We start from the raw sequence: 15,715 nt of genomic DNA on the forward strand, positions 1-15,715 counted from the left end.
GTGCCTATGCTAGATGACTGTCATCAGAAGGTTCATAAACAGTCCAAATCTCGCCCAAGGAGAATGTTAGTGGACAGATGTCAACAACAGTCATAAAGCCTCATTAGCACATGGTCACATGACTCGGAATCAGCATGTAGAAGCATGGCCACCGGGAGATCTCCCGGAAGGAAATCCAGGAGATTTTCAGGAAGAAGGGGCTTCCGGAAGGAGGATTTCCTTCCAGGAGATTCCCTGGGGGCCGCGCTTCTACATGTTGTGTTGGAGTTGGGAAGAGCTTCTTCCAGACTCTGAATCATGTGACCATATGCTAACAAGGCACCGTAAATTTACATCTGTGCCTCATTAGCATTTTCCAGGCCGTTTATCAGCATGCTGCTTTCAGAGCAAGTGGCATGTGTAGAAACAGCCATACAGGCCATTGCATCAATTTTCTTAGTTTGCCAGCAATGAAAGGCGAATATTAATACACACCCACCTACTTTACAGTGCTACTGCACTTTAATCTGATTTGGTGGTTACAGAAACAAATGCTGCCAATGACAAATCCAAACCCTGAATTCTAGCAAAACCCCACTATCCATCCAGATTCAATTTCAAATCTAGTATCAAATCCAAGTGAAATCACTTGCCAGAACCACCAACTACATTGATAAGGCTGCTGCACCCCTCCACCCCTGCAGAATCCGCCTTCTTATTTCAAGCATACAGATACTCCCTAGAGATTTAAAGAGCAGTAATCAAACTGGAACCTCAAATCCCTTTAAATGCAGCATCTGTCACCTAACCACAATTAAACTCGTTTTCTACAATGCATCTCCTCCAGATTTCTTCCTGGCAGTCAGAAAACCCAATGTTCATCTAAAAAAAAGGTAGGGGTATTTCCAGAAACAGCCAACCATCTGCATCTGTGGCAGCCTGGACACTCAGGAGTCCTGTGTGACTCTGCTCATTTTCACTGTCCTTTACGCAAGAATGCACTCTTCTGCACAACAGAGACTTCTTTATAAATAGGCCAAGGTCTTATAGGGCAAAATTTAAAAATCTAAGAACCTAAAAAATTAAGCTCTTAAATCCCTATGTACGCCTGATCTTATAGAATCATAGGGCCAGAAGGACCTCAGGAGGTCAACTCGTCCAGCCCCGTGCTTCAAGCAGGATCAGTCTCAACTACATCATCCCAGCCAGGACCTTGTCAAGCCGGGACTTAAAAACCTCCAGGGATGGAGATGCCACCACCTCTCTAGGCAACACATTCCAGTGCCTCACCACCCTCCTTGTGAAGTAGTTTTTCCTAATATCTAACCTACACTTCTCCCTCTGTAACTTCAGACCATTGCTCCTTGTTCTGCCATCTGTCACCACTAAGAACAGTTTCTCTCCATCCTCGTTAGAGCTCCCCTTCAGGAAGTTGAAGGCTGCTATCAAATCTCCCCTAAGTTTTCTCTTCCACAAATTAAATAAGCCCAAATCCCTCAGCCTCTCCTCATAGGTCATGTGCTCCAGCCCCTTAATCATTTTTGTTGCCCTGCAGTGAACCTGCTCCAGCACATCCACATCCTTTTTATACTGGGGTGCCCAAAACTGGACACAATATTCCAGATGTGGCCTCACCAGTGCCAAATAGAGGGGAACAACCACTTCTCTAGATCTGCTCACAATGCTCCTTCTCATGCATCCTAATAAGCCATTAGCCTTCTTGGCTACAAGAGCACACTATTTACTCATAACCAGCCTTTCATCCACCATAACCCCTAGATCCCTTTCCGCTGTACTGCTGCTTAGCCAGTCAGTCTCCAGCCTATACCAATGCTTGGGATTCTTCCATCCCAGGTGCAGGACTCTACACTCCTTGTTGAACCGCATCAGATTTCTTTTGGCCCAATCCTGCAATTTATCCAGGTCACTCTGGATCCTATCTCTACTCTCCAGTGAATCTACCTCTTCCCCTCGTGTAGAGTCATCCGCAAACTTGCTGAGGATGCAATCCTGTCCTTCATCCAGATCTTATAGGTGCAATAGTTCTACTTGAGGAGCTTTAAGTGAAACTCAAGAGGCACAGAGACCCAGGCTGGCCCTCTGTACTCGAATGTATTTCACCCTGTGGAACCTTCTTTCAATGATGTAGGATTATTTTTAAGTGCTGGAGTTCTCAGTGCTGAGGCTTCAGGGTCATGATGTAATGGGAACAACCACACTGAGACAAAGTAAAAGTGATAGAGACATAGCAAGGTTTAGTGTCACAAGATTACAAACAATGCCATTCTTGGTATCCTAACTGTCCTCACCATGGGAGGTCAAACCCAGGGGAAATGGGCTAGCAGAGGAATTCCATCACAGTACACTTCACATGTTTTGATATTTTATGTAGCAAAAATAGTTGCCTACCAAGAGTCCTAAAATCTACATAAGCAGGAAAGAATTGATAAAGATTCAGAGGCTTACCTGGTGTTATCAGAGTCAATGGTATGAAAGAGCTTTTCAAGTTCTTCCTCATTCAGAGTCCCATCAGAAAAGAAAGCCTGGAACTCCTCCAGAGACAACTTCCCATCGTCTGTGAATGTCAAGATATCGCATATTAAGAATAAAAGATTAATGGAGGGAAAGCACAAGCAAATTAAATACAAAGTCATCATCTGTTTAAAGATATGGGGGAGGGGAAATTCTTGAACTTTCTGAGTCTATGCCCCTGCAAATTATTAACACATTCACCAGTACCAGTATGTGTCTTCTTAGTGCATGGCTGGTTTTGAACACACGCTTTAACATGAGACACACGTATGAAAGTGGGTCCAAATGCATTACAAAGACTGAGGAGGCAGCCACAAAGGCAGCCAAATATTTAGTGGTTTTAGAGCTGTGAGGCATGAATAAATGCCTGAGCAGCCAAGCTAAAGGGTTACTTATGATGGGCAGCAGTGGAGCTCAGCTTGAAAGCAGGTGCCATCTTATAAGGGGACACCTTAAACTGTGGTTAGGAAGCAGGAACTCTATTTGAGGAAACTGTTCACAGTTTATATTCTTTAGACTTATCATAATGTATTATAGAAACCAAAATCAGAAGATTCAAATACTTGAAAACCCCTTCAAATTACTTCAGAAAACAGGCTAATATAATTTTTAATCAGTAACAGAGAGAAAGCCGTGCTAGTCTATAGACTATCAAAACAAAAAAGGCAGTAAAGTAGCACTTTAAAGACTAACAAAATAATTTATTAGGTGAACTTTCATGGGACAGACCCACTTCTTCAGACCATAGTCATACCAGAACAGACTCAATATTTAAGGCAGAAAACCAAAAACAGTAATCAAGGTTGACAAATCAGAAAAAAAAATTATCAAGGTGAGCAAATCAGAGAGGAGAGGAATGTGGGGGGGAGTCAAGAATTAGATTAAGCCAAGTATGCAAAGGAGCCCCTATAATGACCCAGAAAATTCGCATCCTGGTTCAAACCACGTGTTAATGTGGTGAATTTGTTTTGATAATTTTTAATCGTTTTCACAATACGAACTTGAAATAGCCATGAGAGAACGGCATTTTCATAGTCGTTCTCAACCAAGACAGAACCAGGAAGTATCAGAAAGCTATCAAGAATATTCTGAAGTTACCAGAATGATGCATAGGATCATCAGGCTTGGATCAATACATCTGACAAAATATCAAAATTATGATTGCACATGTCAAAATCTGATGCAGATATTCATTAAGGCTGTGTCTATACTAGGATTCCTCTTTCGAAAGAGGCATGCAAATGAGGAAAATCGAAAATTTACATAAGTGGCACCACATTTGCATACTCTTTTTTCAAAAGAGCTTCTTTCAAACTATGAAAAGCAGTGTAGACATGGCTCTTTTGAAAACAAACCCCGTTTTCCAAAGAGCCGCGTCTTCACCGTTTTTCTTATTTCGAAAGAAGCTCTTTCGAAAGAAGAATATACAAATGAGGTGCCAGAGATGTAAACATGTGCCTCATTTGCATTTTTGATTTCCCGCATTTGCATGCCTCTTTCAAAAGAGGAATGCTAGTGTAGACGAAGCCTAAGAGGGCTCTACAAATATTTGCATTTGCAAATCTCAACCCCTATTATTATTTATCTGGCACCAAAATATGTGTCAGACTACAAACAAGTTTCCATACAAAGCGCCTGGCTTTGGGAGTTTAAAACTGAAGACCCCAGTCTTGCATGCTGCAGCACAGGTGGGCTCCTGACCCTGCTGGGAGCACCAGTGAAGTCAGTAGTGCTGCCTGAAAGGATGGGGCCTATTCATGCTGAGTAGCTTGCTTCATCTGGCCCTAAGGGTTAGTTCATGCCAACTGGATGGCTGATGCTCCAGAGGTCAATCTTCTGGGGTTTGATTTAGTGGGTCTAGTAAGGACTTGCTAAACTGAATGCTGAGGGGGCGCCCATCAACCCTGATGCTCCTGCCAGCCATGAGCAGTAAGAAAAATTTGACAGGAGAGTTTTCTCTCATCAGCCTCCCACTGTGGGAAGGGCACTGAAAAAAATATATACAATTTTCTCCCCTAGTGTAGACCGGGCCTAAGAGTCAAACTGTGGCACTGGCCACTCTCCCAAAACAGAAGCAATGGAAAGCTGCAGTTCTCCAGGGTTATGCATTTTGCATCATCTTTTAGAAAATAATTAGTGTTTTAATTCCCTGTTAAATAGGATTAAGGGAAACAGAAACCTGCAAGGTTCCTTTTGAAATTAAATCACAGTGGAGTTCAGGGACCTGTTTGTCTGCTGCGTGGTGAAATAATGCAGGGCATTCCACTTGTTCATGGTTCTTAGGAAAGCTCCAAGAGTGTAAACAATAGCGTACTTCCAGCACAGGACTAGCACTCACCTTCTTCCCCAGTTACACGCTCTGCCTCCAGAACGAGGAGATGAATGTAAAACAGGTGCAGGTTTTAGTACAGTTTTTACTTGGGATACCAACTGTCTGCACGCACAGACCTGTGTCATCTTAATGCTGAAACTTTACTTCCAGTCAAAAAAATGTGAGGCCCTAGTGTATGAACATAAGAACATAAGAATGGCCATACTGGGTCAGACCAAAGGTCCATCCAGCCCAGTATCCCGTCTGCCAACAGTGGCCAATGCCAGGTGCCCAAAAGAAGGGGAACAGAAGACAATGATCAAGTGATTTATCTCCTGCCATCCATCTCCTGCCCTTGTACTGAAGGCTAGGGCACCATACTTTACCCCTGGCTAATAGCCATTTATGGACCTAACCTGCAAAAATTTATCAAGCTCTTTTTTAAACCCTAATAGAGTCCTGGCCTTCACAGCCTCCTCCGGCAAGGAGTTCCACAGGTTGACTGTGCGCTGTGTGAAGAAAAATTTCCTTTTATTAGTTTGGAACCTACTACCCATCAATTTCATTTGGTGTCCCCTAGTTCTTGTATTATGGGAAAAGGTAAATAATTTTTCTATATTCACTTTCTCCACACCATTCATGATTTTATATACCTCTATCATATCGCCCCTCAATCGCCTCTTTTCCAGACTGAAAAGTCCCAGTCTCTCTAGCCTCTCCCCATATGGGACCCGTTCCAAACCCCTAATCATCTTAGTCGCCCTTTTCTGAACCTTTTCCAATGCATCTGCTGGGCCACACACAGGCATTTACCTTGCTGAACATCAGCTTGTAATTCTGCAGATCAAGTAAAGGTTTAAATTCCCCCCCTTGAATTTCACCTTAAACAGGCCACTGATTTGTGGGTGTCCAATTAGATGCCCTGTGGCCTAACTTTCCAAAGCACTGAGGCATCCTCAGCTCCAGACAGCTCAAGGCAGCTGTAGGTGGGTACTACAGGCCCTAGTGTCAAACTAGCGACCCAGAAATTTAGTGTGAGCAGTTCCCACCAATGGGAGGGTTGCCTAGTAGCTAGACCCCCAGCCAGGGCCTGGGGTGTGGGTCTTCAGCCCCCACCTGAGAGGCTAATGGATAAGTTTGAGGCATGGCCCTGAGAATCTAGTTTCCCCTCCAACAGGAGAGGGGTTCCCTAGGAGGGGCTGCTCCCTCCTTTCTGCCTGGAGGAGTATCTGGAGGCTCTGTCTTCTGGCAACTGACCAGCTGGCAGCTCTGGCTCGGGCCTTGCTGCCTCAGAGCCTGTTCCTGCCTCTTGGCTGGTCAGCCCCAAACTGGGCTGGCTTCCCTCCCTTTATACTCCTCCAGGCCCTACACTGACTGCAGGTGAACCAGGGTGCGGCTGATTGGGCACACAGCCCCTGTCTAACCCCTGCCCTTCCTGCCCTTCCTTTCACACTTAGGCACCTCAAATCAACGGTCCTTAATGAAAATTTGGCCGAATATCTGTGAGCGCACACTTGAACTGTAACGGAAGAGAGACAGGGCATTTGCCAGCTTTGCTAACTGACTGAGGTATCAGATGCCAGACACCTAAAATAATGAATATTCTACTGTATTGACCCTAACCGTTGTATCGTATTGTAGTGTTACAATAATATGTTGTTAAAACATGCACAGCCTATTTAAGAGGCTGGGAGCAAAGAGCGGCAGACATGCAGTCATGTGAGGAAGAAAAAATTCCCTGACATGACAAAGGTCAGAGCCTAGCGATGAAACGGAGCCTCTCCTTCACCCTCATGGAGACTTGGTCTACACCAGAGGGTTTTGTCCACAAAACCAGCGGAGTGCCCAGATTCCCAAGGCGTTCTGTGGACAGTAAATTGACAGCCTGACCTGCTCCCCATGAGGCACAGCACCTCTGGCGACAGAGATCTGTTGATGGAAAGCTGGGCTGGACATTCCGGGGGGTCCTTCTGTTGACAGAAAAGGCCTCCAGGGCACCTCGCAGGATCCCCTGGGGGACACCCACAATGGTCCACAGCAATCAGCACTCCCTGGGCCTGCCTCCAGTCTTCCTAAAGCCACAGGGAGCACGGGAAACCCTGTGGCAGGATACTGAGAGCGTAGAAGCCGAAGAGGTACCATCTGCGGTGCCCCACACCCTCACGGCCACTCCTTTCTTGAGAGTCTTCACAGATGGCCAACAGCCAGCCACCCCAAGACTCCCCCAGGTCCACAAGGAAGCAGTCCAAGGGGTCCTGTAGCCACCCTGGGGCACTAAGAGGTGGGGTAAGGAGTTACTCTAGAACCCCAAGGTGAAGCTCTGTAATGCCCCTGCCTACACCCAGATGGCCACCTGTCCCCCCCCAACCCCCCCAGAATGGAGCAGGTCCAGGTGAAGGTGAAGGAGAGCCGGCAGGGCTACATTGGACCAAGGACACTGGCCGATGATCTGGGGCAGGACCCACCCCCTGCCCCATTATAAGCAGCTGCATGACATCCTGGGGAGGGAAGGGAGATGACACATCACCTCCAACCTGCGCCATTGACATGGCGCTGGAGGCAGCCGGAGCCTCCGGAGGAGGAGGAGCAGCCTCCAAGTCCCAACCCCCATTCGAGCTGGAGGAAGATACAGCCTTGGAAGCCAGCAGCACCACCCTAGTCATAAAGCTGGAGCTGATCCCTGCCAGCCAAGCCACCTCCTGGGCATTTTTGGTGCAGGGCGCTTGAGACGGGCACAGATAGGGCATGCTGCGAGTGTCACCTGGCATGATTGGATGGGACCTCACGCTGTGGTCCTGGCACATGGAACCATGCACAAGGTAGTGCGCACTACCCAGACCCAGCAGGTAGCCCCCAAGCACGGGCACTAGCCTTCTGCCAGCCTCATGGGAGGCTGGACAAGCCCCAGGGCATGGTTGAGAGGTGCCAGCACCTGGCATTGCTGAAAGTGGGCTGACCACTTGGCTGCACCCTCCCCCTTGTTCTCTAGCCCATTCCCTGGGCATGGCAGCAGTGGCCAGCACGCTCCCAGAGACACAGCGGAGTCCCCATGTGGCAGGGCTCATTGTGCAGGCCACACATGGGTTTGTTCCCAGGACGTTCCCATCCCGAGGTCCGGGGAATGTTGGTTGCTGCTCACAGTCGAGGGCAAGGCCTTAGGGGCTGTGTTATGGGAATGACCCACCATCCCTCCTCTGTCTCTCCCTTACAGCTGGACCTGCACTGTCCAATGGCCAGGACAGCCCCACCCCACCTCTGGTGTGGGCCCACAGCCAGAGGGGCTGTCGCTGTGTGCAGGAGGACCTCCAGAGGGACCACAATGCCATCCTCTGCAGGGTGACCGACTCCCTGGAGTGGCAGACACGGGACAACAGGCAGTGGCAATCACAGGCCTGGGACGAACTCATGTCCCACTTTGATGCCACCAGCACCATCTGGCAAGACATGATGGCCCATGCCCCTGCCAGGCATCCTGGACCTCCTGCAATGAATGAGGGCCATGCCCATCCCTCTGGCTCCTCCTGCCCACCCAGACTCCACCACAGCCCCACCGCTTCCATACCTACCCCTGGTCCCAGCCCCGACCCAGCCCTGACAGGGGCCCCGAACTCGTGGAGGGAGGGGATCCTGAGACCGGTGCCACACAGGGGTCTGCTGCCCCTTGGGTTCACAGCACTCCCCCATGGACTGAGGCCCATCTACCCCTGTCCTAAGCCCCCCATCCAACTTCTGATCCCCCCACCCCATCCCAAGCCCCTCCCCACTGCACATAGTTCAAGGATTTTTCCACTTTGTTTTATTGTAAATAGTTTGTAATTACACCACTTCTTTTCAGCACATTTTTCTTTGCTTAAGTAAAATAATTAGTTGTTCACGAGGCCCATGTCTCTCTTTATTGGGCAAAGGTTGGGGGGCAGAGGGGGTGAAGGAAGGGGTCGTAGTGACACCTGGGTAGGGCTGCGGGCCGGAAGCCCCCACTGGGGTGGGCCCTGTGGAGAGTTATTGGGAGCCATGGGAGAAATTCTACCTCAGGGCCTCCTGGATCTGCACCCCTTTCTGATGGGCCTGGCAGATCACAGCTGCACCCAGCTGCTTATACCCCAGCCTGGGAGGAAGGCCACCCTCTACCCCTCCACTATGTCATGCAGGGCCCTACACACAACCACAATTTGGGGGATGTTGTGCTCCCCCACATCCAGGCAGGTGAGCAGGAACCTAAAGCATGCCTTCAGGCAGCCAAAGGTGCATTCGACGTGCATACAGGCCTGGCTGAGGTGGCCTTTAAAGAGTTCCTGGCTTGGTTCCTGCTGGCCAGTGTAAGGTCTCATGAGCCACGGCATGAGGGGGTAGGCTGCATCCCCCACAATGCACAGTGGCCTGTGCATGTCCCTAACTGCCAGCCTATGGCAGGGGATTAACATGCCCACCTCCATCCTCCAGCACAGCCTGGAGTTGTAGAACACCTAAGCATCATGTGCCCAGCCTGACCACCTCACATAAGCATCTGTGAACTATCCCTGGTTGTCAACCAGGGCCAGCAGCACCTTTCGGTTGATATACTTGGCCATGGATAGGGATGTGGGTCCCATTAAGGGCTCCAGTGCAGTTCGGGAACACCAGGGTAGTGAATCTGACCACAACTGTGTCCACATCTCCCATATAGGAAGCCCTCCAAAGCAGAAGGGTGTTGAAGACTATCGTGACTTGAAGAGGGAGGGAACCAAACACATACCTCAGGGACTGGGGGAGGGAGTCCGCAGCCCCCTCCTGTCCCCTACCCCCAAGCTCTCTGGGAGCACCCCCCCCGACCCTTCCATGAGGCCACCCCTGACCTGGCAGCAGGGCTGTGTGAGGGTGGGACAGCATGGTCACCTGGGGAAGGGGCTTTCTCCCCACCCCTCACACCCCATCTTTCCAAGGGTCCCCATTTGGTAGGACACCACCCCACCATGCAGCGACTGCAGCCCAAACATGCCTTAACTTCATGAGGAGGGCCCTGACAGTGGACTCCTGAACACCAAACTGGTTTCCCACCAAGCGGTAGCTGTCAGGGGTGGTGAGTTTTCAGAGGGGTACTGTGAACCACTTCTTCACGGGGATGGTGGGCCACAGCCGGGTGTCCTCTCTATGGAAGATGGGGGCGAGCCAGCCACAGAGCTCCAGGAAGGTAGCCTTCCACATGTGGAAGTTCTGCAGCCACTGCTGTTTGTCCCACTTCCTCATGACCAGCTGGTCCCACCAGTCAGAACTGGTACAGTGCCTCCAGATCCACCTGTGCTCCAGGGCGGGGGCAGGCGCAGGTGTGACCATCAAGCAGCCATGGCGAGTTCCTCAAAAGTAGTTTCAGGCTCATGCTCCCAGATGAAGAGGAGTAAGGCTGGCAGGAGGTGCAGCAGGTGCTGAGGCACCTCTGTGTGGGGCCAGCACAAGCCCAGGGGCTGCTTTGGCACCATGGCTTGCTGGAAAGAGTTGTATCTCCCAGGAAGTATCGAAGCCCTGCTCTAGAAGCTGTGCTGTCCCTCATGGAGGCAGGCACACCTCACAATGGGCAAGAAATGGGCGTCTGGGGAGGGGAGGACATCCCTTTAAGGACACATCTTGCCAGGGCTCCCGCAAGAGATTGCTGGCCATGTGACCTTGTTTGACAGTATTCTCATTGCTGTTTTGTCAAGAGAGTTGCTGGGCTTTGCTGTCTGGCCGTGATCCGTCAACAGAAGTTTTGCTGAAAGAAATCTTCTGACAAAAACTTCCATCAACAGATTGCTCTGAACTAGACATAACCTGAGAGAAGATCTCTTCCTGGCCATATCAGGAAGCCAGATGCTGAGGGGCTGTGCAAAACTGTCTAAAGTGAAGGAAAACTAAAGACAGTAGATTTTGAGGATAAGAGTCGGCGGGGGGGAGGGGTTATTCCACTAAAGTTCTCTTGTCAGTGCCAGAAGACAGCAACTAATAATTTAACATTGTTGTACGATAGTGTCTTGGGTGGAGAAATTAAGGCAATTTGTACACTATTTAAAAGCTCTTCCTTTCATGGTCCCAGATTTATGAACTAGAAATGTTGCCTAAATTGAGGTATGAGAATGTATCATTTATTATTTAATCAGCTAAAAGCCACGTTGCTTATCTCACAGGAAAGGATGCTGAGGAGCCAGCTTAGCTGGCTTACCACGTACACAGGTGAGCATACTCTGGCTTGGGGAAAAAAGAAGTGTGCTACTCCAGAACTGCATATCTGGGGGCTTCAAAGCAATAATGCAATTTTCAAGGCCAGAACTCAATGAACTTAGAGCTGTATTCATTTGGGGTAAGTTATTTATTTGACTGGTAGATTATAAAAAGATGATGACAGCAGATGGAAATTAAAAACAATATTGAGGTAAAATATTTTGAGTCTGTTCTGGTATGGCTATGATCCGAAGAAGTGGGTCTGTCCCACGAAAACTCATCACGTAATAAATTATTTTGTTAGTCTTTAAAGTGCTACTGGACTGCTTTTTTTGTTGTGAGAGAATGCAGACTAACCTGGCTATCTCTCTGTCAATATTGAGGTAAGTATTTAAATTTTGCAAGGCACTAAGGAAAATGGCAGCAAATAATGGGCTAAATGCCAAGTTTCCAATTTAGCTTTTACTCTGTCCTGACTTAGAAAGCTCATTCGTTTCCATGGGACTGTCACCCAAACAGTGATGAAGGGCTTCTAAATTTGTCCCAGTATTAATTTGAACTTTAGAGGTATTTTGCTGTACTTGCTCTACTGCTATTCCATCAAGATCATCAGAACAGGTGTACACTAGCTATCTGGAATGCCCAGCAGCAGTTAACAGATTAATTCCAGTTTTGATATTTTCATTGTCAGGAATGAAAGTATCAGTAGAATAGGACTTTGTGCAACATTAGCAAATGAATCACTGAAAATGAAAATGTCCATATATCAACAAGAGACCATTTAAACGGACCATCTCCTGTGGCATTCTGTCTCCAACCCTGCTCAGGCCTGTATATTTCATAGAAGATGAGCATTTTCAATCACGTGCATACTTATGTAATACTATACTCCAAATGGAAGGGGTAATTTCTTCCTGACCCCAGCTGGTGATTAATTTATGCCCTGAACCACAGAGAGAAAAAAATTGTTTACTCTCAGCAAGTATAAACTGTAGAGATTGTTCTGATACATAATGTCTAGTTTTAAAACTTAATAGGTGGCTGTTTAATAACGTGCATTCAGTTTTATTCTGCTTCCTTCCCATTAATGCTTCTTGAAATTGCTCTGGTGAGTAGATTATTCTGCTTGACTTTGGTCCAACACAATATTAGTATTTTATTCCATTAATGCCATTTAGTTTATTTTCAATCAGTTATTCAGTTTATTTTCAAAAAGCTATTTGAACACAAGCTTACTTAAAAGCTGTTGTGATTTTTTTCCCCACACAGTTTATTCAAGGAGGAGAATGTCTCATGTCACTTTTGCTTGATTTCTTAAGTTACAAACTTTTCCCCAGTGAAACTTAGGTATCTAAATTCTAAGTATCAGAGGGGTAGCCATGTTAGTCTGGATCTGTAACAGCAACGAAGGGTCCTGTGGCACCTTATAGACTAACAGAAAAGTTTTGAGCATGAGCTTTCGTGAGCAAAGACTCACTTCATCAGATGCTGGACCAGCATATGATGAAGTGAGTCTTTGCTCACAAAAGCTCATGCTCAAAACTTTTCTGTTAGTCTATAAATTCTAAGTGGTGTTCTATAGCTTTCCTGACTCCTTTCCCAAAATTTCTGAAGCATGTGGCTAGGAAGACAGCAGCAAGTAGCAGTTTTCCAATTGCAGTTCACATAACTTTCAATTCAGCATCAATGTGCTATTTAAAGAGCTGCCTACCTGTGGCAGGGGCATGTTTAGGAGGAAATCTAAGACAAGGAAAGCAATTGGTTAGCACAGCAGCAACTGCAAGTGGCATCTTTCTAAGTAAAAACACAAAAGCAATCCTGTAGCACTTTAAAGACTAACAAAATAATGTATTAGGTGATGAGCTTTCGTGGGACAGACCCACTTCTTCAGATGTGGAAAATTCTGAGTAATGTAAACTGAGATGACGAGAATTTAACAAAAAGATAGAAAAAAAATGATGCTACACTCTCACAGGCCCTGGGTGAGGGACCTGCCCTGGGTGACACACCTGTCCTCTCTGACAGACAAACACCTAACCTCAGGAAAATTCTCACTAGCAACCACACGCCACACCGCAGAACTACTAGTTCTGGGACTTTTCCTTGCAACAAACCCCACTGCCAATTCTGTACACATATTTAATCTGGAGACACCATCACTGGAGCTAACCACATCAGTTACAGGATCAGGGGCTCATACTCCTGTACCTCCGCCCATGTGATATGTGCCAGCAATGCCCCTCTGCTATATATATTGGACAGATTGAACAATCACTTTGCCAAAGAATGAAGTGACACAAATCAGACATTAGGGATCTAAATACACATACGCTCCGACCCCTGGACAGTGAGCATTTCAATGCAGCAGGCCATTGCGTTCAAGACTTAAAAGCCTGCAGCCTAAAACAAGGAGACTTTAATACCAGATTACGAAGGGAGCCATCTGAATTGGAGTTCATTCTCAAATACTTTACACCTCTGTCTCAACAATATCAATTACCTTACACATTACAAGAACAGTTTCCCCACCTTTGATATTCATAGTGATCTCAGGCGGCCCACCTAACTTAAGCACTTGCAGTAAGTAATTTTCTTCCCTCCCTTCCTCCGTTTCTGTCCTATGTAGCTGATTCCACAGTTTTTCTACCTTTGTGTTGAACTGATGTCCGTTTACATTTATCAGAATTTTCCAGGTCTGAAGAAGTGGGTCTGGCCCACAAAAGCTCATCACCTAATATATTTTCTTAGTCGTCAAAGTGCTACAGGACTGCTTTATTGTTTTGTGAAGACACTGATTAACACGGCTACCTCTCTGTGAATTTGCTAAGTATTACTTAAGTGCTGAAGGTGTTCTTGGTGCTGGACAAAACTGGCATACAGATAGCCTAAGAATCCAAAGTCAGGACACAGACACGGACCTAGGGGGAAGAGGAGCTGAGAGTTATTTACTTTGACTTTTGCTGTTTGTGGACCTCACAGAAGTGAGTCTTTAGAAGAATTGTTAAAAGGAGAGGCTGAAAAGCTTGGAACCAAACATTTTTTTAAATCCTGAGCCATCTCCAAAGAACTACAATACAACACAAATCAACCTGTCTCCCTATGATATGCAAAGTTAACACTTTTCCTCCCGCCACAAAATGGAATGAAAGAAACGTACAGTTAATAATGACCCCATCAGTCAGTATTAGGTGTTGAACTGTGATTTAAGCCCCAGTCCTCAGCCAGCATTATAGGAAACACTTCATATACCAAGAGTACATGGCTGGCAGTCTGTAGTTTAAGGCTTCGTCTGGGGAAGTGAGTAGTTCCATTATAATCTGCAATCTGTTGCTCTCACTGGAAATAGTTTGAGCATTCAGCAATGTCTGTTAGCACTCCTACATTTTTTACATTGCTTCTCAACTTTTATCCCCATATCAAGCCTTTTTGTCACAGAATTACAAGTGATCTAGTTATTTTTAATACTGCATATAGATAGGTACTGTAGGTAGGTAGGTAGGTAGGTGGCTGACAGGCTGGCAGTGTTCAGAAGCTGACATCCAGTCAGGCGCAGGCAAAACTCCCTCACAGTGGAGGCAGGAGTAACAAGGTGACTAAGACTGTGTCTCCACTGAGCCCTAGTGCCAACAGTTTGATGCAAATAAGCACTCCTGAAAATACAAAATGGTGGTTCATTTGCACATTCGTGCGGCAAAAGATCAGGCATAAGGAGCTGCTGACAAAGGGGTTTTTTGCTGGGAGAACTCCTGTCTACACTGCTTGACTTCTGCCATGAGATGCAAATTAAGTGCATGAATATGCAAATGAGCCACCATTTTGCATTTTCTAGACAGCTTATTTGCATCAAACTGTGGGCACTAGGGCTCAGCGTAGACACAGCCTCAGGGCTGGAAATGGGAGAATTAGCAACAATAACACAGAAAAGGCAAAAGTACTCAATAAATGTTTCTGTTCTGTACTTGAGGGGAAAACATGATATAATCACATCATTTGGTGATAACACTCCTTCTACTCCATTACTATCTCTGCAAGATGTTAAACACAAGCTACTGAAGACAGACATTTTAAAATCAGCATGCCCAGATAACTTGCATCCATGAGTTTTAAAAGGTCTGGATAATGAACTTGCTGGACCATGGAGGCTCATTTTCAATATGTCCTTCAGCGCTGGGGAAGTTCCATAAGTTTGGAAGAAAGTTAAAGCTGTGCCAGTTATTTTAAAAGGGTAAATGGGGTGCCACAGGTAATTATAAGCTTGACATCAATTTTGGGCTAGATGATGGAGTGGGTTTTAGGGGGCATGATTCATAAAGAAATAGAGTAGGGTATGTAAATAATGAAAATCAATACGAGTTTATGAAAAACAAATGCTAACTTAATATCTTTTAGACAAGATTACAAGTTTTGTTGTTAAAATAATAGTGTTGACATAATAGACTTAGACTTTGTCAGACATGAATGCCTGTAAAGGGTTAAACCCTTAGGCTGTGGCCACACTAGCAAGGGATGTCAAGAAGGGTAATCCTAATCTCTTACTTCAAAAAGAGTCATTTCAAAATGAAGAGACTACACACAAAACATGGATCGATAGAAGAGACCCCCATATCCTTTCAAAAGGGAGTGGCAGCCCAGAGCCTCCTTTCAAAATAATGGGGCAGGAAATGGCAAGGGGAGGGTCAAACAGCCAACGAGCCCTTCCTGGACCATGGGCCAGCCGCCCCCTTA

General features: G+C 46.6%; 1 protein-coding gene across 1 annotated transcript in view; it reads right to left on the minus strand.

Moving 5' to 3' along the window:
- Positions 1-15,715, minus strand: part of NECAB2 (N-terminal EF-hand calcium binding protein 2) — a 366,794-nt gene that overhangs the window by 264,052 nt on the left and 87,027 nt on the right. Inside the window, exon 3 of the mRNA XM_075008621.1 lies at positions 2,446-2,554. Coding sequence (XP_074864722.1) covers positions 2,446-2,554 — 109 coding nt within the window. The remainder of the gene's footprint in view (positions 1-2,445; positions 2,555-15,715) is intronic.

The sequence above is a fragment of the Carettochelys insculpta genome, chromosome 14, assembly GCF_033958435.1.
Source record: "Carettochelys insculpta isolate YL-2023 chromosome 14, ASM3395843v1, whole genome shotgun sequence".
Taxonomy (NCBI): Eukaryota; Metazoa; Chordata; order Testudines; family Carettochelyidae; genus Carettochelys; species Carettochelys insculpta.